The sequence below is a fragment of the Orbicella franksi genome, chromosome 5, assembly GCF_964199315.1.
Source record: "Orbicella franksi chromosome 5, jaOrbFran1.1, whole genome shotgun sequence".
In the NCBI taxonomy this organism is placed as follows: Eukaryota; Metazoa; Cnidaria; class Anthozoa; order Scleractinia; family Merulinidae; genus Orbicella; species Orbicella franksi.
The window spans coordinates 30665625-30692863 of record NC_138149.1 but is presented as its reverse complement, the minus strand read 5'-3'; the positions used below and the strand labels follow the sequence as shown (position 1 = coordinate 30692863).

Sequence of the window (27239 nt, the reverse complement as noted above, 5' to 3'; positions counted from 1 at the left end):
ATAGGTTACGCGAGGCAGAAATTATAAACTACGGTGACAAACGTTGCCAGTATATGAACGTTTTGAAAAATGAACGCAGTAAGATAAAATTTGACATATTTAGCACAGACCGCAAACTACTTCTCAAGGCTTTCGCTCTAATTCGGTTGTCCCGTAAACCTTTTCCAACGTGGAATTCGAAATTATTGTGGTGCTGATTATGCGAAGAATATATTGGAAGAAAACTGCCACGCTCGCCTTCCTGACAAGCTTCATTCCAAAAAATGAAATACGATGATGCAAAAAAAAACAAAACAAAAAAAAAACAAAAAAAACACCGCCCTTTTTAGACCATCGTTTCGTTTAAGGTAATTCCTCTGAAATAAAAGTGACAATAGATTTTTGTTCAAACTTTGTCCATTGAATATTTGTCATATGATAACTTCAATTTTAAAATAAAAAAGGGGGGTGTCTATGCTCATTAACGAGCAGTGAGGCATTGAAAATGCCCCATTTTGGCATTATTTAATGCTTATTATAAGAACGCATTCCCAATAATTGTAAAATTTTTGTGAGCCCAGACTCATAAGAACACGCATTAAACTACAGTCAATACATTGTGTCGAACACAAATAAACATTTTAAGTTTGATTCAGACAGAAAGCTAAATCCTTGATTAAAAATTTGAACCAAATTTCTTGACGTGGTTACCAAGCTGCAAAATAGAAAAGACCACAGTGTATGTGCTATTTTTCTTATTTATTCAATTTTCAGCTATAGAAATTAGATCAGTCTTTTCTCATGCAAAGCTTATGATTAGTTGATTACAATGACTGGAAAAAAAATTGGGGTACCCGTGCTCGTTGGTGAGCTAGAACCATTTTTCAACTGACAGAGCTCAAAATCAAGGCAAATCCGTCATGTTTTCACTATGCGCGTGCACGAGCGCGCTAATGACGCCATAAATTATGCGCAGTAAGGATGCGCGATGCAAATGTGAGGAATGACCTTAAATCAAACTGAAATGTCTTCATTATCCAGCCGATTATATAATTGAATAAAACAATAATTCCATTCACCCCGCTTGTAGGATACGAGACAATTACAACAAACTGGGCGCTGTGTACATCGTATATATCACCTCGTATATATCCTACGTGGGCTCAACATTAACACTCAAACTTATTTCCTATTTGAAAGGGATTGTGAGCACCACTGCTGTGACAGACCAGTGCATGCACAAGCAATCATGACACACCAGCGGATGGACATTATTTTGACACTATTTGTAGTGTCATTAATGTTTCGCAGCATTGCCAGTCAGCAGTGTAGAAGCGATGTTTACTCGATTTATCAAAAGATGCTGAAGGGCCACACTTTTAAGACGTTCCAGGCCAGGCCCCTCTCGATCGACTGTATAGAGGCATGCACTTCTGACGTCAGATGTCAGAGCTTTAACTACGTCATGGCCGATGGCATCTGTGAGATGAACAACAGAACCAAGAATGCCACACCGAAAGACTTCGTCAACAATGTTGAAAAATATTACATGGAGAAGAGCCCCAGAGGTACTGTTTTCTCCAATTTTTGAGCATAAAATTGATATTACAGAGAGCAAAATGTTTCTCTTATTAGTCAATTTAAAAACGTTATTCTTCATCCCCAGTTCCCCTCGGATCCATTCCTGAGCTACCTGCTGATTCGTGTGCAGAGATTAAGGCCAGTGAAGGAGCACATACGGTCAGCGGTAATTACTGGTTAGATCCCGTGAGATCGGGAAACTCCATTGTCGCTCGTTGTGACATGAGGACAGAAGGTAAGCTAACAAGGGAGCAGGGATGGCGCAGTAGTTAGATCGGTCGCCTCCCACCAAGATTCAATTCCGGCCCGTGCCATATGTGGGTTGAGTTTGTTGTTGGTTCTCGCCTGTTTTCGAGGGTCTTTCTCCAGATTCTCCTGTTTTCCTCACTTCAGAAGAAACTACATTTCCATATTCCAATTCGATCAGGATGGAAGACGCGCAAGAAAACCGGCTAGGGCTGATATAGCTACGGCTAAAGATTACAAAAGATTTCTTTATTTAACTACACTCATTTGATAGACAGCCTTTTGATGTCTCTTGCCTCCGCTATGCTGTCAATCAAGCATATGTTAACGGGTGTTTATGGTTGTTGTGTAGTTCCTGACTTCTGCATCAGACATCGGTGCTTGAACAATGCAACCTGTGTGAACCGTCAAGTCAACTACACGTGCTCGTGTAAAAAGGGATGGACTGGAAACTATTGTGAACAAGGTAAATCCCTGCTGGTTTCCAGAGCTCCTTCTGCCTGTACTAACGATTAGCTGGTGAAGTCCATGCATGATAAAAACATGCATGTGGTCGAGGAAGGGCAATGCAGATGAAGTGCAACAGTGTTCTTTCTGTATGTTTTTGCTCGAGTATTTTGACCTTGACCGTGCACAATAGCCGTTTACTTCTGGCTAAGGAATCAACCAATAGAAACGTTTTGGTTACGTAATTCATGCAGAGTTTATGAGCAAAAAACAAAAGATTGTGCCGGGTTATGAGTCTTCTAACATAAATCTTGTCATCTTGTCTTCTCCTTCAGTTTCAAGTTTGCCAGGCTTCATAACGATCCCTTCTTTTAACTATAGGTAAACAAAGACCTTTCTTACTTACTTTGTTGCCTTGGATTCGCTAACGTAGAGACAGAATGGGTTCAGGGAGCGAGAATGGGTAGCTATTCTTAGTTATCTCACGAAGGAATAAGCTGTTCATTGCATCCAATCATATCACAATTCAGTGACTAGGCATAAAAAGGACAAAAAGGCGCTCAGGAGAAACATGTTCCTGTCTTATAGGATTGTCTATGTCAACCCGAGAGACGTTTTTTTTTTTCTCATTTCCTTTTTTTTTCCATTAGATATTAACGAATGCAGAGACAGTCTACATGATTGCCATGGTAACGCCACGTGTGCAAATACCAAAGGCTCATTCATTTGTACCTGCAAAGAAGGATTTCTTGGAGACGGGAAAGAGAGCTGCCGCGGTTAGTGTAACAATAACTTAAAATGCATAAACGCAGACGAATAGTACAAGTGAATCCCAGATTATTTTTCAGTTTAACATTGGTTCTTTTATCCCTTTTATGTTTCCTGGGATACAAAAAAAGAATCTATATTTAACTTTTACTTACCCTCAGCAGTGTTGTAGCTCAAGTGCTAGTGGGGCCGAGCAAACAGCTGAAACAAATAAGTCAAACGTAACGCGCTATCTCTTGTGTTTTGGATCCAATCTTTAAGTCATGGGTTGCGTTCTTAAGAATGTCTTTTCAGACCCACGGTATCTGTTGTTTATTTGCCATAAAAGTTACGAAAAACTTTGTGATAAATCACGAGACATATTGGTGACAGCAACGACGTCAAGTTTAGCGAACCGAAGAATGGAATACGCCTACTACTTGACCGATCACAGCGAACGTGGTACCTAAGACGATTACTTAAATTCAGAATTGAATATTAATTGAGACAGCTCCAATTTTATCCCATTTAGAGAAAAACGCATGCAATTGCCATATCAACGCCACGTGTGAGAATATCAAAGGCTCACTCAACTGTACGTGCAAAGAAGGATTCTTTGGAGACGGAAGAGACAGCTGTGAAGGTATGTGCATAAAACAAATCAGAGGAAAACTATAACTTGAAGGATAACGTTTCTGGGAACTGAATGTCATGTTATGGTTCCTCCGACCGCTAAGATCAATTGAAGCAGAATTTGACTTTGATTATATGCTAGTTCCACGAGCATGCAAGAGGAATTAATTCCTGCGCTGTGATTGGCCATACAAGCGGGCAAGATGGCGCTATCTTGCCCGCTCGAGATTACCCGCTGTTTCGCGCAAGCAAATTATGGTCACGCTCTTTATGCCATATTATACACCAACCTTGTTCGGGCACGATTCTAACTACGCTTGTACAATAATCTATAAATATCAAACTTCAAGTCTTCATTTTCAATGTCTTGTTAAAACACAATTTATCCACACGTGTAGACGTGGATGAATGCTCAGAGGCGCCTGATTCATGTCCAGTGCAATCTTCATCATCATGTGTCAATCTTATTGGTTCATACCACTGCAATTGTCTGCCTGGTTGGAGAAATGAAGACTCTCCCACTTGTACGGATATCAACGAGTGTTCCGAAGGATCTTACAGCTGCCCATCAAACTCATCTTGTGTGAACACACAGGGTTCCTACGAATGCCCGTGTAACCGCTGCTTCTACAAGTCTAACAATACATGTCATGGTAAGTTGGTTTACCGTTTTCTACTGCGTAAATTGTGGTGTTTGTAAAGGTAATCAAATGACTACGAGTGCAATTTGGAATAAATTAATAAGCATAAGTTTTTACTAGTGCTTATTTATTTCAAATTGCACGATAAAAAATATAATTATTAATAATATACATGGAATTAAAGTTCAACTTTTTGCACTCGATTTCAACTTTTAGCTCTCAATTTCAACTTTCTGCACTGTTTGTGATTACTTGGCGTGTTCTCAGCCAATCAGACTGCTGAAATTTGTGCATGTATATTATGATATGTTGATTTTCGCCCCAAGGAAAAATCGTGATATAGCCACATGAACAATTGACAATGACGTCACGATTGCTAACGCCCTTGCCCGTCTTGAGCGATAACAGAAGGTCAGCCACGATATTTTGAGTTATTTTGGTCACGTACAAATAAAATTACCTTTGGATTGAAAGAAACACATAATAATAAACCATAACGGAACAAGGATGGCTAAAGATGGAGAAGGTTAACACGGATTACAAACGACGAACTTGAAAAGTTTAGGAAGAACTTTTCAACATACGCAAAACGTGACGTAGCTACTTTAATGAGCTGATCAATCTTTTCTTTCATCACTGGTATTCTATTTGTCCCACGCTGGCGACAAATGAACATTTCGTCTTTATCATTCGCATTATTTGTTAATGACAACTGTTCGCTGCTATTGTTTTTTCCAGATGATTGTCGCTCAGAGCGTCGCTGTTCCAACATCATTGCATATACCAGCTATAAAACCTATTACAGCAAAAAGTGCGGTTTTTGGGGATTGGGCAGATGCAAAAAATCAAAGTAAGTGATTGTCATGGCATGGGGTGCATCGAATTTTCATTATTCAGTTTCATCTCAAAACTAAGGCTTGTTGTTGTGTTAACACGTCGACAAGTCTTACGTTTGTACTATGGTCGGAGAAATAACGACATTTTACGTGAAGACAAAGTAGATTGTGCCTTTGAAAGGTGCATGGCTACCTGAAATTCGGTCTTTAGTTTGCATGTGTTAGACTGAATTGATTAATGGTATTGCAACGTTTTGCATAAATTGTCTAGCCGAAATACATTGTGTCAGGGACGCTATGTCTTAATTCAGCCTAAATGACATTATGAAATTAACACAGTAGGAAAGGGTTTTCCGCTTCACCATGGGGAAAAAGATGGGAAGGAGTACTGGCGAGAAAGAATACTTTTGGAGAGAAATTTCTAATTGACCTTGTTTACTATTTTTATCCCAGATACGTAAAGAAGACAAAAACAGTACTGAAATGCTATTATGTCTCGCTTCCTAATCATCCAGGGGCGACCTGCCCTTGCGTGTAACGCGCAGACGCAGAGATGAGCAAACTATCCTCGACTTTCTTTCTTATTGATAAAGGAAAGTAATTTAAAGGGACACTGTCACGATATATTTGCTTAGAACTGTTATAAATTCACGAAATGGTCGCTAAATTTATGTAATAAGTGAGAACTTAATTAGTGCTAACTAAATGATTAAAAGCAATTTCTTGAAGAAAGTTCACACTGCAGCAACATTTTTGCAAAATTTCAACGATTTTCGAGCCAAACTTGAACCTTTGAAAAATTGACATCCTGGCGCTTTTTCAAAAACCCATATCGCAATCCGTTTCCATCCTCGCCATCGTTAGCCATCCTCACTTCCTAATGGGTTTTAATCATTTGTCGAGTACTGCTCCACAAAATAAAACCATTATTGTTTAGCTTCCAATGATCGATATATGTTTTTGAGATTTCCAAAATCGGGCTAAAAATGGTGACTGTGTCCCTTTAACTGTTAGTTCCTGCATAGAATCTAAGACAGTTGTAGCATAAGTCTGAAATGTTGTAGTTGTAGTTGCTGTGAATGTATGGAAGTAACTAGCTAGTGAGGGAACAACCACTAAGGCCTAAGCCCGCGGTTTTTTGTCCCAAGTTGCTTAGCAACAAGAAGTCTAAACTTCTTTGAGTACATGCAAGCAGATTTTGTTCTCTCGGCTGGACAATCCTCAACTCAATTCTATCATGGAACAGCCCGCAGATTATCGGTTTACATGTAAAACCAGTCCCACTTTTTTACTCCACGAGAATGAGTTTGGGATGTTTAGGTCTCAACCAGGACTGCCCAAAAATTATTTGATTAATTCTGAGCGTAGAGATGGATGGCCCTAAACCTCACATGAGTTATATTATAAATGTTAGTCGGTAGATAAACTTTTGCTGAGTCAAAAATTCATTATTCACCGTACACCTACAAGTAAGATAGCAGTAGTTTGGCCCTGTAAAGTCTGAAACAACTAATTCTTGAGAAATAGATTTGCCTTTGCCTTTCCAAAGTAGTAGTCAACTGGTGCACATAAGCTTAAGTGAAGCTATTTTCCTGACACAAATCTATGGTCAAATTTTACTTTTCTCCCTTTGGCCAATCGTATTCCTAATAGCAAGCTTCGGGGATAGACCTAATAAATAAATCTGATTAATAGCTGTAAGCAAAATTATGAAATAAAGCAAATTTGGTGGAGTGTGAAGGAAAACATGAACAGATCACAAAGTAAGCTCGGTTAAGTATAAACTTAAGATACACATGCGAAAATTAGAGTACTTTTCGTTGTGAAAGATTAATAACCCCAAAAGGTAAATTGCTAGCATAAGTTGTACAGATTTAGAAAACAGTCCTAAGAAAATAAGCGCGCTGATTGGTTAAAAATCGTGTTCCTATAACTCGATAGAAACACAGAACTAGCACGAGCTGTTGACGTAACGATGGCGCGAGCAAAGAGAATTTACATTTGGATAATCAAAGTTAACAAGTTGTTTTCCCTTTTTTCGTCGCGGTGTTTTCTAAAAGGAATAGAAAACATGTTCTCCGTGTTTCTATCGAGTCATAGAAACACTCGTGAAAGTTTGGGAGAACTCGAATTTCTCGTTCTCCCAAACTTCCACTCGTGTTTCTATAACTCGATAGAAACACGGTACATGTTTTCTGTTTCTTAAATAAATAAGAAAATGTCAAAATAAATTAAACAAATAAATAACAAATTAAAGTAAAGTAAATTTGCTAAGGTAAGATGTTCACGAGCAAAATACAATACAAAGTAAGCTAAAGTACATTTGGTAATGTGAAATATAACCTGCAATAAAAAGTAAGCTAGATACTGTGAGAGGTACATGAACAAATAAATTACAAAGTAAGGTAAATTTGGTAAAGTAAGATGTACATGAACAAGTTACAATAAAAAGTAAAGGTAGGTAAAGTTTGTATACGAGCCAAGTGGCTCATCAGGCCGGAGCTTATCCCGGTTTCAGTAGCAGGAAGCGACTAGGAGTATTTCTACTCCCCCCTGGTGGGATGCTAGTCCATCGCAGGGCTACTCCCTAGCATTAAATTTGCCGGTTAACCATTTATACACCCAGGTGGAGAGAGGCACTGTGATTTTTAAGTGTCTTGCCCAAGAACACAACACATGAGAGGCCACCGCGCCTCCCTACAATAAAAAGTAAGCTAGAGTACATTTGGTAATGTGTGAAGTATATGAGCAAACTACAATATATACTAAATTTGGTAATGTGGGATGTACATGAAATAACTGCAAAGTAAGGTAAATTTGGTAATGTAAGATTTACGGGAGCAAAATTAGAATTTAAAGTAAGCAAGAGTACATTTGGTAATGTGAGATGTACAAGAGCAAATTACAATACAAAGTAAGCTAAGTACATTTGGAAATGTTCGATGTATATGAGCAAACTACAATATAGAATAAATTTGGAGATGTAAGATTTACATCAAATAATTAATTAAAAAGTAAGGTAAATTTGGTAGCGTGAGACTTACCTAGGCAATTTTTACAAAATAAAGGAAATTTGGTATTCTAAGATGTACTTGAGCAAATTGCAAATAAAGTAGATTTGGTTGTCTAGGTTGAACATTAAAGCAAATTTGGTAGTCAAAGATGTACACGTGCTAATATATTCATATAAGGGCTGTAATAAAAGTTGTATGTCAATTTTGTGTCCTTCCAGTATCAATGAGAGTACAGGGGGGAGGGGAGGGGAGGGTGAAGGAGGTTTTAAGTGTTATTCCATGTTGGCTTGAACCATAAAAAATTGTGGAAGAGAGTACACTAGAAAGCATAACGACAGACACAGCCAGTTCCTTACGTTATTTTTATATTTATTTTTAAATTCCCGCATTTACAATCACAACTAACAGCGCTCAGTCGACAACAGGCAAGTAACAGTTATTTATTTCCTATCTCCTATGTTAACTGGTTCTTCAACACAACCACAAAAAAGGCTGAAATGACTCTTAAACTTGAACTCCACACTAGACGTATTCTAGAGATTTCGACTAGCTGTTGATCGCGTCTAAAATGCTGGAAACAGAAAAAGAACATTTGAAGCTATTTTAACACAAGACTTTTCCTGACCGGCAGGGGACTGGGGTTAGCCATGGTCACAGACCAGACCACGTGACTTTCATTTGCCAGACAGCAGCTTGTTTTAAAAATACAACTGAGAAACGCAGAAAGAGCGCAAGAAACAACTCCAGCACTTTAGGCCATCAAAAGAAGTCGGTCTCTTGTGCCTTCTGTGGCAGTTTAGCTTGTCACGCAAAGCTTCGTATCACTGGTGTATATGCATTGTGTGACGACTGAAATCAAGATTTTGTGACACTGACCAAGAGCGTACGATAGTTACACTTTATAGATAAAATTTTCCCTAGATCAACACAAAAAGCAAGACGAACTACAACAATGGAGAAACATGGGACCCAACACAAAGCCTAGTAACTGTGACTTAGTTTTTAACATTGAGAATTTTTTAAATAGATTAGATAATCCTCCGTAGGAAAAAAGATGGCGACTGGTACATTTACCCATAGTTCTTAGCGAGCGAAAGCCTTAACAACGTTCATAAAAACGCACAGAAGAGTTACAAAATCTTCAAACCTAGTATACACAATGTCCTTCGTACAGGGACAAATATTGTAAAAATTTGGCTTGCTTTGTACCTTACAGGCTGTGTTAGGTTCGCAAGGTATTGTGGTAAAATGTGCAGCCGCCATCTTTTTTCCTACGGTGGATTAAGAGACTGGTTCTGCACTATGTACAATAAAATGGGCGCTAATATTAATACACTATAAACAAAGTCGCCATAAAATCAGTACTTTCACTGTTATTGAAAAAAAAATTGTATTACAGAACCAAACTCATTTCCTACCACTGATTTTATGAATTTTTAACGCAGTCATAATATCACCATTTATTTACACTTTATTTGGCAAACATTTCTTTAAAATGGCTTTAAAACTGAAACGATAAAATGCAGCAACATTTTGTCAGAAAGAGACATGAAAATAAAAAGAAAAAGAAAAAAACAAAAACAAAAACAAAAACAACAGAGTAAATAACCAGTCCAGGCATGATTAAATCTGTCACACAAGCGCGTTACTCTGGTAAAGTTCCACGGGAATAGAACACTTTCGCTTAGTTTAGCAATCTCTATTGGCGTAACTGGGTACTTTCCCAGATAAAACATTTTGTGGTACATTAAAATCTTTTCGTTTCATGCAAGTATCAATTGGTTTAGACAAAGATGAGAACTTCCTTACTCTTGTGAAACGGCTCTTTTCGATAAACGCGTAGGACGGAGGGAAGTTGGTAAGGGGGAGGTTATTTAGAGCTGGACGGAATAAAGGAGGGATGAACCGAAAGAAAAAAAATCCTGCAAAATACTAAAACTGCAAACTTAACGGAGTAAGAAACCGATATCGGGCACGTACAAGTACGAAGGTTAAGTCTGTTTAACACGATAAGCAGCAATTTTTTAAAATGTTATCAACGACCTTAAAATATAGTACTATAACACCACACAACAACGGCACATCCTCTGTCGTCCACCACCAACACTCGGGGGAGGGGTGACAGGGGCGAAGTATGCGTGTACTTTGAGGTCGGGAAGGTGAGCCTGTCAAGGAAAGCAACCACATGAGTAAACTTTACCGTTAATTTGCTGAAAAAAGAAACTGGTTGGAGTGCACGTTGGATAAATAGTGATTTTTTTTTATCCAACCAGGAAAAGAGATGGTAAATGTGTGCGTAGATAATCATTTTTGTTTGCAACAAAAATACCGCACTTGTCTTCGAAACCGACTGAAAAATTACATCGGGAATTCAAAATGTTACGGAAGTATTCAAATTTCGTTCCAACCGGGCAAAGGGGATGACTACCTCTAGAAACTACAATTTTGGAGTCGATTCTTGTACGATTTCAGACCATGTTCATTTAGACGCGCGGAAGTGAACTAGCGCGGTAAATCGTGTGAAAGATACAAAGAACCGTGCGTATTACCACCGCAGTACCTACATGACGCTTGTTAGCATTACTACTTTAACAGCAATATTTTGATTTAATGGCACGAGAGATCATCGCAGTTACCTACGCAACTTAGTCAGCTGCGAAAGTAAAACCTCAAAAATTCAGGCTCGAACTGGATTTGAACCCATTTTCTCTACGATACCGGTGCAGTGTTCTACCAATGGTCAATTCCCTATAAGAGACGAGTCTGCAGGGAATCAAGGTAGTTGATTCATTATCTTGTATTCATTATTTTAGACTGGATATTTGTTTGCATTAATTTATTTGTTTGGATATTTGTTTGCATGAATACAACTACCGTGACTCCCTGCAGGCACGTTTCATCAAGGGAATTGCCCATGCGTTCACGTATCAAGTCAACTAGGGGCTGGTCACGTCATGGATTGTAAGATCAAAGCTGCCTTTGTTTTCAGTAGCGTGCATAACTGCAATAATCTTTCATCATGTCTTGAAGTCCCCGACCACAGCAATGCGCTTTCGTACGAAAACGCAAACTTTTTGTTGCAATTTCGCCTATCATCCACACTAAAACGGCCGATAGGAAACTCTGATGAAAACGAAGGCGTTCGAAAACGGTGACGAAAAAAGCGTCATACACTGTCAATACCATCGGGCGTTTTCGGGCGTTTTTTTATATCAACGACAGGCGAAAACGTATCAAAAAGTAAGCGTTTTCGAATGAAAAGGAATCAGTGTGGACTGGTGAAAACAAAACGAAAACGCTAGTGAGGTCGAAAACATTTTGCTTCGTTTTCTCCGAAATGAAAACGGAAACGCATTAGTATCGTATAACTCTCTCCCATAGTTCAGATATAGGATATTCAGTTCTTACATTCATTTCCAGTATTGTGATTTGCATCATGTGTACTTACCTTGAGTTTTCGTATGCCTGCTCTGGTTATAAGCTGACAATCATAAAGTTCTATTCTCTTTAGCTGCTGGCAGTTTCTACATTTAGAAAGACGAAAAGATAAGAATCTAGCAGGATTTCAATTCTTATACTTAATCGTACCTTTTTGGTACGATTAAGTGTGAATGGGGGCTAATCGGCTTCTCGTTGGGGGCTAACTGGCTAGGAGCTAACCGACTTGGGGCCTAAATGACCAGCAACTATATTTACCAGCGATATTTAACTGTACATGTAGATGTAAACTTACATCAAGTAGTCTAGGGCGTTGTCTGTAATGAGAGGGCAGTTATCCAGCTCCAGCACCTGAATATGATCCACTGCACAAGGGCTGCCGCCTAACTGTCTGATGCCCTCATCTGTGATTAACTCACAGTGTGAAAGACTCTGACGAAAAACAAAACATTGAGGCTCAGTTCACGCTTCATACATGCAACAGTCTTTAAAAATTACACCTATATTTTGAGTCGGGTGGCAGCTCTCGTAAGGTCTCACATGAATGGCTTGATACTCTTTGAGAGGACAATAGAACAAACAACAGAAACAATGCCCCTAGCCCTAAAACAATAACAGCTTCTACAATAATAAAACAATAGCAGTTTAAGAGAACTGCTACACTTCTGTAAATTTCATATTCATTACCACTCTGCAAAACATCAACCATGTATTGTACTTCATGAGTAGTGGATATAATAATGTATTTGTCAAAAAGGCAAATTATTTTAATAAAAAACAAGGGATTCAGTTTGTCGTTGTTGTCCCGGATTGAAGGACAAAGAAAGTAAACAATCTCTATTATGCATGTGGGAATCATAAAGTGTCGTTATAAAAGTTCACCAACACGGGGATAATTTTCTGTCGATATGAAGTAATATGAAAATTTGGAATAACCCAGTGAAATAAAATAATATGAAGTCCTATTTAAACATTGCATACATTCATTCTGAGTTGTTTTGTACCGCATCTGCTCAGGTATGATAAAACAGCAAAGACAGATTCTGCACATGACTAAGTAGTTCATAATACTCTCCATGTAAATTATGTTCATGCCTATGCCTGCGGCAAATACAGGATTTTAGAGAAGGGGGTTTGAGATATGGACTGCCAAAGGCCCTCTCCTGTAGGGGGAATCTGGCCATCCCCCAAAATTGAAATTCTGCTATTCTGAGGCCAAGTGGGCATGTTACAATGTCCCATTTTTTATTTAGGGGCTTTGCCCAAACCCGCCAAAACCCCTAGATCTTCTCCAGCCTATGTCTTGTTCCACTGTTGTTCAAGCTGATGATGTGGCCATAACAGGAACAATGAAAGACTGTCCTCCTTAGTCTCTCCCTGTTGCCTACTCCCAAGACATCTTATCTTGGAGAGGGGAGGTAAACAACCAGAGAACACCTGTTCTAAAAGACACTTACAAGTTTCTCTAATCCAGAACACCAAAGTGATAAGTGATTCAAAGTTGAATCTGTGATCTAAGAAGGAAAAAAAACCAAACATCATTTCATAATTTTCCTCGTTGAATTCTTGGAAAGGATCTCTGAAGCCAGGGTGACATTGAGCTACAGTAACAACTTACCAGAACACATTCTTCCAAGTCCATACGTTGAAGATTATTACAACCCTGAAAACAGGCAAACCATGATAAGTAATTCACAGTGACCTTGCAGGTCATTGAAAACAATAAAACAAAGTAACAGACTGTAAGTAGGTAAAAGTATTCTGCAGAACTTTTGCATCATATACATGTAAAACAAAATGACCGTTAGTTTCTTTTAGCCAGAGATATGCAAATTGCAGATAAATTCAAAACATAAATGGTTTCCCAGTCGATCTGTGATACACAATACACCAACCTACCAAGGCTACTTCGCCAAGTATGTAATTTTTGACTTCTTCTGGGCTCAAGGCAGAGTTTCCTTAGCAACATGCAGTTCACGGAAAATTCTAACAATCCCTCTGCCAGCATGTCTTTTTTTACACCACAATCGCTACATACAATTTTGACGAGTCAAACAAGAACTCATTACAACTGTAAATATCAAGAAACTGATCCTTACTCTACAAAGTGCTTGAAATCCTGCATCTGTGAACTGTGAACATTGCGCAGCTTCTAATGTTCTGCAGCCATAGGGAGAAAATTGATGAACAAATTAACCAAAAAGCTCAGACTAACCATGCAAAGAGAAGACCAGATGGATGACAGAAAATGCAGGGTGCGAAGAAAATAACAGTAAGTTTTCCAGCCTGCCTCTCGGGCAAGCTGTAACTAGGCCTAAGGATGTACTAGCACTGCAGTCATTTTCACCAGCCCAGAAAACATTTTCTCACTAGCACAATTACATGTAATAATTAAAAATTAAATTTATAAAAAATAATAATTCCATCCCTTAAATTACTTCTTCAATTTTCGATTTTCTCAGATTTTACTGCAAAAAATTATCACTTGCCGTCCATTAGGCAAGTGACAGATAGATTCCCATTTTTGTTGTTTTCTTTTTTTTTACTCACAGTTCAACTGTATTATGATTTAAATTAAATTACTGTTCTTGGTTTTAAAAAGTGATGATCACTTCACACCTAATATTCCTAATACCATCCTTTCTTACCTAAGTTCATGACTTCTTAATCCCAGAAACTGAAGTGCTACATCCGTCAGCTGTATACACCCAGACACACAGAGAAATGATATCTCCCTACAGTGCTCACCAATTGCCTTAATAGCTGCATCTTTTATGTTCTAAAGGACAGAGAAACACACAAGAAGCAATGTTGGTTTAAGGCTCACACATACAAATGTAATACTCCTGCTGTTATGGTATAGTGTAACTTGCTCCCTTTTCTAATAAGCTGCTTTAATACCATTTAATGACAAGTTTAACAATGTTCTTCATGATGTACAAGACTGGTACACTCGAAAGATTGAACAAACAGTATTTTTCTAGATTCAACACATTGTGTAGCTGGAGAAAGGAAATAAGCTGTGGAGATAAAAAAACATTGCCAACTTGTGTGGAAGCCCAATTTCTCGAACCCTCTATTTTTTGAACCTCATGATAAATTGAACCAAAGGTTGTTTCCCTCCCCTCAATCAAACAATGCAGTTTTACCCCTTGGACTATCTGCCTTTTCATACCAATTTTTGTTTCCCTTGGAGGTTCCAAAAATTGGGATTCAACTGTAGTTTGTAATAAGTGATTAACAAATAACCTTGTTGCCAAGCTAATATGTGAAGACTTGAAAAGCAGCCATCAATTTTTTTAAAAAGAATTAGTGTCAACTGGACAGTGTTAAGTTAATATAATTGAAGCTACAAAATGTGGACTTCTGCAAGCAAACAGTTGACCAGTACAAAACTGCACGCTATTACATAACTGTACATGATGACTAAAATATTCTGTAATGAATTACCTCGCAGCTGTGCAGGTTAATTGTATGGAGTTTTGTGCACTGTTTTGTCAGATGATAAATTCCTTCATCTGTTATCTACAGAGGGAATAGACACGTAATTAATAAACGGGAAAGCATATAAAAAGGCTCTGTCCAAGAGGCTTTATGGATCTAGATAAAAATATAACCATGGGTCCTCAACTTTGTAAAACATCTTTACACAGATAGAGAGTTTTGGTTTTGGTAACAGCATTTTTGATTTAAATTTGCCTGTAATAACTACACGGAGGTGGCACACCTATATGTAAAAGTGGATAAACCAAGAAACAAGCAGGCAATGGCACAACATAACTTTGAATCAGAAGATAATTTGAACCTTAAAGTGGAATCAAACATCATAACTACACTATCTGACTTTCCTGACTTGTGGAGGCAACATGCAGGACTGGTTTAAGGTGTTGGAATTGGAATTTGGAGGTCCCTTGTTCAAATCCTCCAACCTACATTTATCTGGATTTACTATATGTCCAATTGCAATATTTCTTTATATTCATTTACAGTGTCCCCAATACATGTAGGCCACGTTCAATATATCAATTATTCTAACATGGCTTTGAGGCTTTGGGGACAAAACTGCAAATTTTTCAAATGTCTTTTGTGCCTAAATTCCCAACAGAGACTTGGATTCAAAGAAAACACCACCAAAATAGAGGTTTGTCCTGAAAGCCTCAGACCCATGCTACTCTGAATATTGATATAATATTATTGAACATGGCCTATTAACGCAACAGCACTAAATACATTTGACACTTAAATAAAGTTTTACTTAATTACTTTATCTATTTTTTTTTCTTTTTGATCCTGGACTCACCAAAGAACATCCTTTTGCTATAAATACAAGTAAGTTATGACATCCTTGGGCCAGTAACTTGAGACCATGTGAAGATACTTGACTGCACCACGATACATTTATATACTGCAGCTTTGTACAGCCTTTACTGAAATTCAAATGGCAATAAAGTGTTCATGGACAGAGAAACAGTAAATACGTATTGTTAAATGATCTGGCTTGGTTACAAAAAAAATTGTTATTAATAAAAATGGCTAATTAGAATACCTAGTTTAAGAGAAGGATAGTATGAGGCATCATAATATTGGAACAGTAAAATTATTGGTCAGGAATGAACTGATTTCATTGTTCAAACAAACAAAGGGCTTCTTTTGCCTTTTTCTCATTCACAGGAGGACATCAAATGATGCTGCCAGCACAACAGCTGCCAGTTTTCTCAAAAGCATTTAGCCAAAGCTAGTTTAAAAATTAATACAGGGAAATGTTTGTCTATCAAATAATTTGAATTCACATGCAAAAATTCAGGCAATTTTGTGCATTTGAAATAAAACTGATCCAATACACACTAATGAATGTTTAAAACTGTCATTTTCAAATGACAAGCAGTTTGAGCAATCAGAGGGTGCCTGTGAGGCATAACAAATGAAAGAACCCTTTCAAGGGAGCTGCATCTACTTTTGATTGCATCATACTGTAGATATCAGGATTACGGAATTATTAGAAATGATCTTGCAATTCAGTTTTAATTGCTTTCAGCTAACCTTAAAGCACTAAGAGAGTTATCTGTGATCTGATGACAAGATGACACATCTAAATGTTTGAGTCGTCCACTGTAGTTACTAAGACTAATAGCAGTGCTGGAAAAAATAAGAAAAAAACAGCTTGATTTGCCTCTACTTATATTACTACAATTATGGCTACAGTTGTAGCTCCGTGAGCAGGCAAGATGAACCAAATCCTGCATTTTGACCGGCTACCAGAGTAGGCAACATGGCGCTATCTTGCCTGCTCAGGACTACTACCTGTGTCCAGCAAGAAAAATGTCCCAAAATAAATAATCCTCTGTTGACCTATCTTGGTTGGCCAAGATGGCTGGGTATTGGCCTCATTCCCTTTCTGCGAGTCTATGGACCTTGACTCCATCTCGGTCCATAAACACACAAAAAAGGAACTTGGCCAATACCCAGCCATCTTTACCTCATGCTTGGTCAATACATACCTCATACATATTGTTGCACTATTAGCTAGCAACAACTGTGTAGTTCCAGAAAATATCCATACTTCCCCCACAGAAGGGATTTTTTTCAAGACACTCCCACTCCTCTGGAAATTCCAGTTAAGCTTGATACATTTCTTTAAATGTTTTGGTCTTCAAGGGAACCCCCAACCCCCAGGAAATTCCAATCCCTTCTGTGGGAGGAGTATGGATATTTTCTGAAACGGCACATTGCATACTAAACACTGTATGTAACCTAAACTCATACCTTTTTAACATGCTTATTACTAACAAGAGAATACACTCTACTGCTGATCTACACATCTTTGGGTTAATAATTGAAGGGGTGAGTGCAAAACCATGCTAAGTAACGATTTGGGTGAAAAAAAAAATTTTTGCGAAAGGGCTTGAATTTTTGCATGCAGTCTTCAATGTAATAGAAAAATGTGGTCCTGTATTTTTGTTGCTGGTTTTTGCTTCGTTTATAAAGACGCCGCTAGGAAAACCGAGTGGTTTTTCTGCATACGCAATATCTCGAAAACGAAGCGAAGCTTAGCGGAAAAACTACGGGACATTGTTAAACATACCTAAACAAAACTGTATGGGAAATTTGGAGCGTTTTCGACAAAGTTCACTTTTGATTAAAATACCTAGCGCCCTTTTCCCGCCGAGGTCTTCAAATAAACGAAGCCGGGCCTTTGTTATGATAAACAGAGCCGACCCTTTGTTATAATAGCCAAGCCAAGCCTTTGTTATAAGTCGAAGTCTCGCCTTGGTTTATTATAACAAAGGATTGGCCCGCCGCGACTGCAAGGACTTTGATTTTACTTAGAAACCAGCAAAATGTCAATTTCACGCAACTTATATAAGCTCAAATTTATTGATTTCAGGTCAAAAGTGGTTAAAACGTTGACTCGTGTTAACGCGCGACGGCAAGGATGTTGATTTCTCTTAGAGAGCAGCAAAATGTCAATTTCACGCAACGTAAAAGCTCAAAAATGTCGATTTCAGGTCAAAAAAGGTTTAAATGTTGATTTCATGTTAACCCGTGATGGGAAGGTTGTTCATTTCACTTAGAAAACAGCAAAATGTTGATTTCACGCAATGTATAAGCTCAAAGATGTTGATTTCAGGTCTAAATAGGTCAAAATGCTGATTTCACGTTAACGCGTGACGGCAAGGATGTTGATTTCACTTAGAAAACAGAAAAATGTTAATTTCACGCAGCGTATAAGCTCAAAAATGTTGATTTCAGGTCTAAATAGGTCAAAATGCTGATTTCACGTTAGCGCTTGATGGCAAGGATATTGATTTCGCTTAGAAAACAGCAAAATGTTGATTTAACGCAGCGTATAAGCTCAAAAATGTTGATTTCAGGTCTAAATAGGTCAAAATGCTGATTTCACGTTAACGTGACGGCAAGGATGTTGATTTCACTTAGAAAACAGCAAAATGTTAATTTCACGCAGCGTATAAGCTCAAAAATGTTGATTTCAGGTCTAAATAGGTCAAAATGCTGATTTCACGTTAGCGCTTGACGGCAAGGATGTTGATTTCACTTAGAAAACAGAAAAATGTTGATTTAACGCAGCATATAAGCTCAAAAATGTTGATTTCAGGTCTAAATAGGTCAAAATGCTGATTTCACGTTAGCGCTTGACGGCAAGGATGTTGATTTCACTTAGAAAACAGAAAAATGTTGATTTAACGCAGCGTATAAGCTCAAAAATGTCGATTTCAGGTCTAAATAGGTAAAAATGTTGATTTCACGTAACGCGTGACGGCAAGGATGTTGATTTCACTTAGAAAACAGCAAAATGTTAATTTCACGCAACGTATAAGCTCAAAAATGTTGATTTCAGGTTTAAATAGGTAAAATATGGCAGCCGGAAAATAGTGTTAACATCTGGAACTTACTTTGGTTATCTGGGACAATGACTATCTGCACTGAACAAATAAACATCAAATAAGCACTTTTCCAAATACAGCAACGTCTTAAATGGCTAAAAATCACGAGATAAATACATATTTTTCGACCAACGCAATCGTAGCCTTATGTCACGCACTGCCTAACAGTTTAACAAATTAACCCTTCTGCGCAACGTACAGGTCTCCATACATCTGCATGTCCGCTGATCCCAGAAGTTCAAAACACTACAAATCATGCCGATATGAAATAAAATCAAAGCAACCTGGATCACAGATCTATGTTACAATTGATCGCTACTTGTTGGCCATTATTATCTTTAAATGAAAAAAGCCGAAACAATCTAGTTACCAGTTCGAGAAACGCGAGCAGAACGTGATTGCAATGCATGCCGGGAAGGGTCTTTACACCTCGTACGTGGGAAAACATGGCGGTCGATACAAGTCAAAAACCAGTTCTCGCTTTCCAAACTTTGACACTAGCAACGCTTGGCAAATGGGCCACAACTCACGAGAGGGTATTTTTCTTGGGCAAGAACTGCTCTTGGACTTTGCTGCCTGGCTCGATCTGACTTCGAACGCCGATAACACGATTACGGTATATCAGCTACCTTCGAAGTTTCAGAACACATTTTGATTCTTTAAAACGTGCTGATGACTTACGGGTTTATCGAGGCTTTATGATGCCTCTCAACCACCAGGCAGGCACACAAGGTACTTTAACACAATGCTTAAGATATTAGTTGACAGAGCTCTAATGCGGCACATCTCTTTTTAGTTCGATGGTATTTCGTTTGCTGCTCGATCGATTCACGTGTTGTGCTCACGTCACAATAGCCGATGTAAACAATCTGTTCCCAGATTTCCGCTCTATATATGCTGTGAGATTTGATTTTGACTTCATACACTATAAACAGTCTGCCTGTTTGCTGTTCAACAAATAAACTCCTAAAGACATGGCTAGGAAAAGCCAAGTATTTTTGCATACGTTATAACTCGAAAACGAAGCAAAAACCAGCGACAAAAATACAGGGCCGCGTTTTTCTATTACATTGAAGACCACATGCAAAAATTCAAGCCCTTTCGCGAAAATTTTTTTTTTCACCCAAATCGTCACTTAGCATGGTTTTGCACTCACCCCTTCAATGACATGATTGTATAGTACTACTGTATGCATAATAATATTAAGTTAAAGAGAATGAAATATAACACACCTATCTGAAATTCTTTTACATCCATCTAAAACTAGTTCTTCGATATTTTTACATTGCTGAGCAAATATCCTGAAAAGAAAGTCCAGAAGAACAAATTAAGAATAATGTTACTTTGTCTAATGATAGAGGCGATGCAAAATGTTAAACATTACTTGATGCTAGGTCCAAAAACAGTTTACGAAATGACATGTATTATCAGCAGGCCTCAAAAGATCTGTGGAGGCAGTGTGGCATTAGTAACTAGGGTGCTGGACTTGCCATACGAAGATCCCAGGTTCAAATTATCCTTCTCCCTGACATTGGATGGATTTGTGCCCTGAGAACACTTTCAACTCCTCCACATGTTGTCAATAGCCAACTGGCCCACCAGTTGGAATTTTTAACAAGTTTCTGTTTCTTTGCAATATGTGCCTGTTTGTTGTAAACTACTGAGACAGCAGTTATTGTGTTTACCCTTTACTTTCTGTGAAGTTTTATTTATCATTTACTCTTTCATGCTTTTTTTATACATATCAGTTCTATTGTTTACATAATTTTTTATTTAACATATTTTTCAGGGGTTTTGTTAACATTCTCAGCTGGAGGGCAACTGGTTTTCACATGCGGGTAGAATGTTTTGAAATGAATAATTTTTTTGAGAAAACTTTCCTCTAGGTGGTCAAACAAAGTAGGCTTCACAGCTGGTCAATTTGCCTGGTGCTCAGTTCTTAATGAAAACTCTGTTTTTCATCACTAAATATGATTGGTCAAGGATTTTGCTTCAATTTACTTTGTTTACTTTTGTGCTCAATAGTAACTCCAAGTGGGCTAAGATACTCCTATTCAAGTGTTGAATGAAGGTTTCCAATTTTTTATAACTACATGTAAATTATCCACTGTAACAATAGATGCATTAAGACACTTTTATCTAACTTGTATCAGGAAGACCCTTTCAGCGGCAGTACTTAGGGGAATCTTTCTTTACAATAATTAATTTGTCTCATTAGCATAGAGCACTTCAGTTTCATATCAAGCGACAAAAATATCAGTTTGAATACTGAGAGGTCTCATGGCTACCTTAAATACTTTTGTCGCACAGGTTTAAAAGCTCAAAATTTAACATAGAATGTATGGCCTTGACTAGTGCTCTTGCCAACCAGAAAGCTTTCAGTTTTTGAGAGCCAACATCACCTTCAATACCACATGTACACCCTAAGAGCTAAAATGATCACCATGTACTACATGTAAGTTACACAAGTTCTTCAGCTGTTTGGAGTCAAGTCATTTCTATAAATATGCTGCCTTCTCTATTCAAACTCGTATACTAATGAGGCAAAATGTAAGCAATAACTTCAGGAAAGATTAAGTCGTTAAGAATTACATGAAAGTGTGCACCAGCATTATGTAACAGTGTGTGGTAATTAGTAAAGAAAAAAAAAGGAAAAAAAGATTGTAATAAATAGCATTTTCTTTTTTGGTAGAAATATAAGTAAAGTAAATTATCAGCGTTTTTTTTTTTTCTTTTAAGTAAGGTAGAAATCCAAGACATTGTAAAAACTGTAAAAGGGGTTAATCGTGCCTAAATAATATCATATACATACAATAGGGGGAGGGGAAAAAGTTTTCTGGAGTGTAAGTACTGTAACTATAACCAAGTAAGTAGTAGATAAATGTTGTACTGTAGCTTTGTATTGTAAGTATTTTTCATTGTATGTAGTGTTTTTTTTTTTTTTTTTGGGTCTGTTAGTGTGGAGATAAAGTTTCAAAAAAAAAAAAAAAACTTCAGGAAAGATCCCCTATAGCAACTGATATTGAATGCAGGCTCTGAAATATTAACATACAAGGACATGTGTATGTGTACAGTTGAAACTCGTTATTTCGAAGTTCGAAATAGTGGAAGTTTGAAATGGCCGATAGTAAATGACTGAACAACAGTACCCAGGGAAATGGTTTTGAGTTCGAAATAATGCAGAATTTAAAATAACTGAGTTCGAATTAGCAGGATCCAACTGCATCAACAATTACCTTAAAGCTCCATCTCCTACACTCTTGCATCCTCTTAAACTCAAACTTCTGAGAAAGCCTACACATCGTCTAGAAAGGTTAAGCACTACAATCTCCTACAAAGACAATCAAGGCATATACAGTATTTTTTTTTTTTAATTTAACAATTTTTTTTATTTCTTTATTATTTACATTGACAATTACGGTTACAAGCATATTTACTAGATGCACTAACACTTAAAAAAAAAAACACTAAATAAATAAATAAGTAAATAAATAAATAAATAAACAAATAAATAAGAAATACAATAATCGTTAAACACTACAATAAATAAATAAATAAATAAATAAATATACCAAAAACAAAAGGACAAAATAAATGAAATTAATGAATAAAGTACAAGACACATGCTGACAAAACTCTAAAGACGCTTAGTTAAGAAGAGGCAATAATTTTTTCCATTTCTTCTAATGTTTATGGAGCCTGTCATTTCTTTTGGCAATTTTTCTCTCTATATGATGAACTAATTTGATCTTTTCAAAGAAAATTCTTAATGTTGGTTTAGTTTTGTTCAGTTTACATGTATAAATAAAATATTTAGCACTGAGTATAAAGTGATTCAAAATAGCAAAATCTTCATTGTCATTAAATACGCCAAACAGAATATTAATTAGTGTTAACGTCTCCATAGATATGTTTTGTTTACTAATCCAAGATGAGAATGCAAGCCAAAAGTTTTTTGCTATATTACAGTGAAAGAGTAAATGCATATACAGTATACCATTTCAGAGATCATACTACTGTGGCCTAAAGAGATCCAAGTCCAGGTGAGATTGTGCAGATGTTCCATGAAAATGCACACATGTACCTACACCTGTAGCTTGTTGTTGACACATATACACTGTATGTGGCTGAATAAGAAAGCAGTCTTTTTAAGTCACAAGTAGTATGTCTCAAACATTCCTGACCATAATAAGAACCAGTCAAAAGGTAAGAATAATATTTGACCTACAGTACTGTACATGTTCATTGTATCATATAAATGCGAACTGGACATACCTCTATGTCAGTTTGAAAATCAAACAAATCCACCCTTTGCCAGTTGCTTCCATCTAGAGCTAACACATTCCAAAGCTAAAAGAAATAAAATTTAGGGTAAATTCAATCACCAAAAATTGCATTGGTTTTGCTAAATTGACTAACTTGTCTCACTGGTTTAAGGCAAAGGCAAAACCAAGGCCAATACATGTTTGTGTGTTAGATATAACAGGGTTCCTCACATTTTGCCACACATAGTGCCTGTTCTTCCGTAAACATGTTTTTGGTTTCAGTTCTTATAAGTCCATTTTGTTTTTCAATTACACTTGCTGTAAGTGATGTCACATTTGCACATACAGCTGCTTACCTTGGAAACCTGCGCACAACGGCACAGAGAAACTACATCTAGAAATGAAAAAATCCTAGGGAAAGAAAAGTAGTTTACCTATTAAATAATGTCATATATAATACATTAAACATATAAAACTACCTGGTTCAAGTGCAGTGGTCTTTTTTTTTTTTTTCAAGCTTTGGTTAGCTACAACTACATTGTGTATTTCTAAACAAATGGGTGCATACATATTGTGACCTTGTGGTTAAACGAGACACTCCACATTGCTTAATTAATTAACTGGTGAACTGTTTTGGCTAATGCCATCCAGAAAAGGAATAATACTTTTACAGTACATAACTGCTTTATACTACAGAAACTGGGATCATCTAGACTGTCAGTATGGGTTAGCTGGGCCTGAGTGCACAAACAAATTTCACTGCTACTTATTTGTAAACATCTGCACTGTGAAGTGGTACAAATTATGTACAGCTTGATTTCTCATGTGACATTCACATTTTAACTACGGTTTTAAGTGGTCCAGAAAGCCTACAACAATCGCTATTTACTGGCTGAATATTAACATAAAAAGTGATGTTTGTGACAGGCTGCTGTCACAGTAGTACTGTTGTCTTGAGTAACATCAAAGTGAAAAAACAATGTTTTGTATTAGCAAAAAAATCATACAGAATAAATATACATGCAGGCTGCACTGTAATTCATTTTCAGTGTTGGTAAACAGGCACAGTAGCGTTAATCTTTTTTTTTTTTAAATCAGTGAATAATGAAACAATTTATTGTTAAACATTCTGCTATAATAGAATATAACATTATATAATATTCATACAGGTATAACAAAAAATTCAAATTAATGTAACTTTTACATGCTTTTGTCAGGTGCATATAAGTGATAGTGTTATTAGAAATACATACTTAAAGGCTCCTGAAATGTGTCAATTTGACTGGAAATCACAAACTATTTAGAGCAGGCAAAATTTTAAATTGTAGTGAATTATTAACATTGCTTTCAGTCGACAGGAAATGCTGCCACAAATTTAACTCTTTATCTGCAAGGCATATATCAATGCATATTAAACAATGCAAATTGTCTATTAAAGGGAACCATTTCGGTCAGCTGTGCTGGGAACTTAATAAGCGTATCGAAATTCTCTTGGGTATGGTGAAAGTATTTAGTATGCATAATGTTTGCATATGCCAGAGCAAAAAACAACAAAGTCAACTTACCTTAAAATAAGTTCCTTAGGAAGTTTCTTGTTTATTAACGCTTGATCCTCATTGGTGTTAAAATTATAAAGCTGGAATTGAAATAAAATTCGACATGTTAATAGGTTATTTTTCTCGCAGAAGTCAAGACATGCCGACATAAATTTTGAGAATTTTCAATGACAGCTTGCGCTTCATAATAAAGACCGCTTAAATGCAGTTTACAAGAGCAATTATTGGAGCCCAACATATCGATCGCTTGTAACTAAGCTTTCTATATGATTTATCAGTCCGGGAGAAAAAATCCCGACATTCCTAAGGAAAGCAACACTCATTTTTCAAAGAAACAAGTCGAGACGTATATGAAATCTAGCGCTGAAAATAAGCTCAAGCTTAGCTAAAGCCTACGTGCGAAGTCTTTGCATAGCAGTGAATGGAGAGATTTTTTCACTTTTAAGCTTACGTAAGTTAAATTTCATTCAACCGTGTAAACGAAATCCCTTTCTGTTAGATGTGAAAACGTAGTTCCCAACCTTTTCTCCAAAAGAGCAGTTTTTCGGTTTTTAAAATTAGTTAGAAATTATATTCGCGCTTTTCTCAATTAATGAAGCAAGAACATCGCCTTCGATCGGAGCGGGAATGTGCGAAATTCTGCTCGAGCACTGATCGGTAAAAAACTGCAAACACACCGCTAACTAGACAAATTGCCCAATATTATTTGGAGATACAAATCCGTCCAATGAAGGACGTGGAAATTCCATAATATGTTTTAATTCTGAGTCTAAAGCCGCAAGTTTTTAGATCAACGAGAATTTCTTATTGCAAGCTGCGCACATCATAACAGAACAGTGTAAAGTTTCCAGCCAGCTAATCGCACCGTAATAATATCATGGCATCGTGAAAGCTAGGGGACACAACACTCATTGCACATCCTAGCAAGAATGTTTCGATAAATATTTTTACCTCTTACATTGCATCCGAAGCGACAGCCTTGTCCACAAAACAAAACAGGGCAAAACAAACCATTAAATGGCAAAACAATCGAGCTTTCTCGAGAGCGAAGAAGACAGGAAATGCTTGAGCAAGAAGCTTGTTTTACGAAGGGAAAATGAAAAGCATAGAGTAAAATGATAAACATATAACAATCTATAAAATAAGGCACGAAATGGTAAACTGATATTAAGCTTATGCTTCAGACAAACATTTAAATGAATTTCTTTAGCACCGAGAGACGGAAAGATTCTTGTTTGAATAGTCGCTCACCATTGCCGAATTTACCTAAGTTTTGGCCGAAAATTCGCACACTTACCTCAAATCTGCTCCTAGAATTAACTCTGGCGTGTGTATGATTATAGTTTGGATGAACGGTATGGTTAGAGCACATGAATTTCGCAGATATTCTCGAAGTTCGACGACACAGCTTCCGAGCTGTTGCTTGAACTCTGAGTGTTTTTTGTTTTCCAGAGCCAGATGCTCGCGTCGAGATTTGTGGGTAATGAGTTCTCAGTTCCGGTATGAAAACCGGAAGACAGAAACGTGGTGATTGACTGGTAATCCGAAAGGACTTGAGCGTTGATATACTAGAAATAATAATATTAAAAAAAAATCCGAACGAACATTTTATTATCTCTACCAAAGTCTAGTTTTTTTCTTTCGTTTGAGCCAAAACAAAGCAATTTCGTGCACCGAAAAAGACATACTAAACGACAGGGGGTCACCCTGAATTAAAATCTAGTGCAGTGAACCAGAGTTCCGGTCACGACTCTCAGAATTTTTTCAGTATTTTTACGATGATCTTCGGTCAACTTCTACTCTTAAACGACATAACTTCCAGTTTGCGAAATTTTCACTTTCAAAGTGGGTCTAGGTTTTAAAATTTCATTTTCTTCAAAAAGATGGATTTCACAAATAGCCGTGTGACTTTCTTTGTGGGGTGTTTTGTGGGAGTGTGATAAGGTTGTTATGTGGCTGGTAGTTTCAATACCCCATGGTAAGCTGTTGTTTTCATTCAAATCGAGTTAAGTCGCTAACGTTGAATCTTTCATTTTCCCCTTCAACTAGAACAGTAGACATAAATATCACATTCATTGACATACCAACAGGGAGAATAATCTCAAACCATCGGAACGTGGGAAAATGAAAGATCTCATGTGAAAACCTTATGTCGACCTATGAACATTCTGCACAATCTCCACAGTAAACCATTGCTGTCTATGGTCAGGATTGCCGTGTATTAACGCAAGTGAATCTAGCGCATGTTTTTGGTATCAGAAAGCAGTTTGGTCTTGCGTAGGGTTAGATCTTCCGGTTCCGCAAGGACCATTATGCCATGCTAACAAAGAGGAAAATGTTTTGTTAGCATGGGCTGTGCGCGCGCCTGTTAGGTAGATAACGGCTTAACTGTCTTTCGTGTGGTCAGGAGTTTTACTAGCAAAAAAAGAAAAAAATTGATCTCCTACTATTCA

The 27239-nt window shown here is 37.2% G+C and overlaps 2 protein-coding genes across 2 annotated transcripts; one reads left to right on the top strand and one right to left on the bottom strand.

Annotated features, from left to right (window-relative positions):
* Positions 1–535: 535 nt before the first annotated feature.
* On the top strand, positions 536–2807 carry LOC145488137 (uncharacterized). Its single transcript, XM_081466932.1, has 2 exons — positions 536–1547; positions 1646–2807. Exons 1-2 carry the CDS (start codon positions 1229–1231, stop codon positions 1831–1833), a joined length of 507 nt encoding a protein of 168 aa, XP_081323058.1. The 5' UTR covers positions 536–1228; the 3' UTR covers positions 1834–2807.
* Positions 2808–8223: 5416 nt separating this feature from the next.
* Positions 8224–26222, bottom strand: LOC145488105 (F-box/LRR-repeat protein 2-like). The gene is made up of 16 exons (XM_081466890.1): positions 26084–26222; positions 24796–24866; positions 23587–23641; positions 23241–23315; positions 22202–22296; positions 20198–20266; positions 16603–16698; positions 15863–15989; positions 15013–15087; positions 14211–14341; positions 13662–13722; positions 13181–13225; positions 13020–13076; positions 11858–11994; positions 11573–11648; positions 8224–10289 (listed from the first exon to the last, which is right to left on the bottom strand). The coding sequence occupies exons 1-16, from the start codon at positions 26156–26158 to the stop codon at positions 10182–10184; spliced, it is 1353 nt and encodes a 450-aa protein (XP_081323016.1). The 5' UTR covers positions 26159–26222; the 3' UTR covers positions 8224–10181.
* Between the last annotated feature and the right edge of the window lie 1017 nt (positions 26223–27239).